Source organism: Pseudophryne corroboree, chromosome 6 (genome assembly GCF_028390025.1).
Source record: "Pseudophryne corroboree isolate aPseCor3 chromosome 6, aPseCor3.hap2, whole genome shotgun sequence".
In the NCBI taxonomy this organism is placed as follows: Eukaryota; Metazoa; Chordata; class Amphibia; order Anura; family Myobatrachidae; genus Pseudophryne; species Pseudophryne corroboree.
In genome coordinates, this window is record NC_086449.1 from 320,450,620 (window position 1) to 320,453,206 (window position 2,587).

Genomic DNA, 2,587 nt, shown 5'->3' on the forward strand with positions numbered 1-2,587 from the left:
GCCTCATAAATTTAGTAGTAGCTAGAGTGTATTATTTGCTGGCTACTTACGTTTTTTTAATCTGCTTTGTAACTTTTTAATCTTTTTACTTTCTTCCTAATCTCTCTCGTCTTGTAAAATCCATCAGATCCCCACTTCCTTATAACTCTCTGTGGGCAAACAGAGGGCAGTAAATTTGGTGGGAGGAGTGCCCGCCCTGGATGAGTGACAGGAGACTACTATCTTGACCCTGAGCATCCAACCAGAGTTCTTCACAGTCGATCTACAGCAGAGACCATGAGTCAACAGTCAGGGAATAACTGCGGTGCTGGCAGTGGCCAGTGTATTATTCACCGCAGTACAAGTTGGTCTGTACTATGAATCTAGACTCCGGCATTTTAAACATAAAAATCTTTAGGCAGTTGAAGTTCCACAACATCATTCCAGATGACCTTTCAGAATGGTGTTCCAGACCGTTCCACCTGAAATAAAACCCTGAGCATACATATGTTCACAGATATCTAAGATTTGAAGACACAGGTATAATGTTTTCAGAGGTAGTGGGACTTGAATTAGAGCATCCTGTTTTGAAAATTTAATGATCCGAAATAACTTGTTAAAAGTTGACAATGAATAGGTATGATCATAAATGGAACCTTGTCAGTCATCATTCACTGTATTCTTTTATACAGTAATTTTCTAGAATGTGACTGACAACTGTCAGCACTGTACTGTAGTGGAGGCACCTGCATAAGTCATATGTAAGTGCCTTATGTTCTCAGTTTACCCTAAATAATATGAAAATACTGGTGAATCTCAGCTTTGCCAAAGCTTGTTTTACATCTTGGTTTCTCAGGCTGTAGATGATGGGATTCAACATTGGTATGATCACTGTATAGAACAGAGCCAGCACCCAGTCCTGGTCTACTGCGTATGCAGAAGTTGGTCGTAAATACATGAAGAAAACTGGGAAGTAGAACAAGGCTACACAAGTAAAGTGAGAGATACAGGTGGAAAGAGACTTGCTCCGACCCCTAGAAGAGCCAATCCTAAATAATGGTAATAAAATATGGGCATATGATATCAGTATACACGAGAAAGAGCCCACTTCAATAGAGCCAGCAACAACAAATAAGAAAATCTCATTAAGAAATGTATCTTTGCATGACAGCTTTAAGATGGGGTTGATATCGCAGTAGAAATGATTTATATGATTTGACCCACAGAATGGTAAAATAAATGCAAAATATGTGTGTATTAATGAGTTAAGAAATCCTGCTGTGTAAACTGAGCAAACAAGTTGAAAACACCTTCCTTTGCTGATAAGTGTGGTATAATACAAAGGCTTACATATGGCTGCGTATCGGTCATAGGCCATTACAGCAAGCAGCATTGCTTCAGAGCTTGCCAAGTCAATGAAAAGAAACATTTGTGTTGCACAAGCAGTGATGGAAATCGTCTTGTTTACAGAGAGAATGTTGGCCATAATGTTGGGTGTAATAGTTGATGAATAGAACATGTCTATAAAGGATAAATTCATGAGGAAAAAGTACATTGGTGTTTGCAGGCCTGGAGTCACTCTAATTATCACAATGATCATAAGATTACCCAATAATGTTACCAGGTACACTGATAAGCAGAGGAGAAAGAGAGGAAGCTGAAGGTTTGGGTCAGAGGAAAGACCAGAGAGAACAAATTCTGTTACAAGTGTTGTGTCATTTGGCTTCATTGTGTGAAGTTCATCAGCATAATCTGTACAAATCTGTATATATTATGATGTCATTGCAACAAAAACCAAATACAATATGGAAACTTTTTCTGCTTAAAATGTAATGAAATATAAAATGTTAATTTTGCTAACTCCAACATCCACCAACCTTCAGACCAAAGATAAAAGAATAGTACCATTATACTTTCTGATTTTGTCAGTTGACAAATAGGGCGGTATTCAAATGATATATCACGCCCAATCTCCTTTCTAAAGTGATCCCCGTTACCGTGTTAATCGCACCCATAGTAATCAGGCTTAGCTGCGTAAAGGGTTGGGCGACATCGGTACACTGGGGGTAGCGAGCTGAAATTATTATACCATGCCCATCAGCAGAAACAGAACAGGTGTGGCAGGGGGTGAAAAGAATTGAATACCACCCATAGTGTCTATGTTCCGTCAACTTGTTCAGTAGCAGTTATAGTGAGAGGCAAGCCCTGCAAGGGAAGGCTCACCATCTATAAGAAGAAAAGGAAGCTGTAAAATACAAGATGTGGGCTGCATTTGTGACAGATTTGAGGCATTCCTATATATTTGTAAAATTTACAAATCATACGCATCCCCAGCAAATCCCTTTAAAGTAGACTGTTCCTTATCTATAAAATCACATTCTATCTGGGTTGGTAATGTAAGACATAAATAAAGATGAGCTAATCTTATAAAGAACATGTTGCCTAATTATTGGTTACTGCTTCTATCCAGGTACAAAGTAACTTGCTTTTTTTACCCTTTATTCCCAATTTAGAATCTGTCCCTATGTCTGAAAATGTCACATTTAGATGAATTTTAGTCTATAAATAGAGTAGGGGCAATGGGCCTAATTCATGTGTGTACACAATT

The 2,587-nt window shown here is 38.3% G+C and overlaps 1 protein-coding gene across 1 annotated transcript; it reads right to left on the reverse strand.

The window, feature by feature from the left end:
• Window positions 1–757: 757 nt before the first annotated feature.
• Window positions 758–1,708, reverse strand: LOC134934553 (olfactory receptor 5AR1-like). Its single transcript, XM_063929971.1, has one exon. It carries the CDS (start codon window positions 1,706–1,708, stop codon window positions 758–760), a length of 951 nt encoding a protein of 316 aa, XP_063786041.1.
• Between the last annotated feature and the right edge of the window lie 879 nt (window positions 1,709–2,587).

Coding starts and splice junctions, on each gene's coding strand:
- LOC134934553 (XM_063929971.1), bottom strand. CDS start 1,708: ATGAAGCCAAATGACACAACACTTGTAACAGAATTTGTTCTCTCTGGT.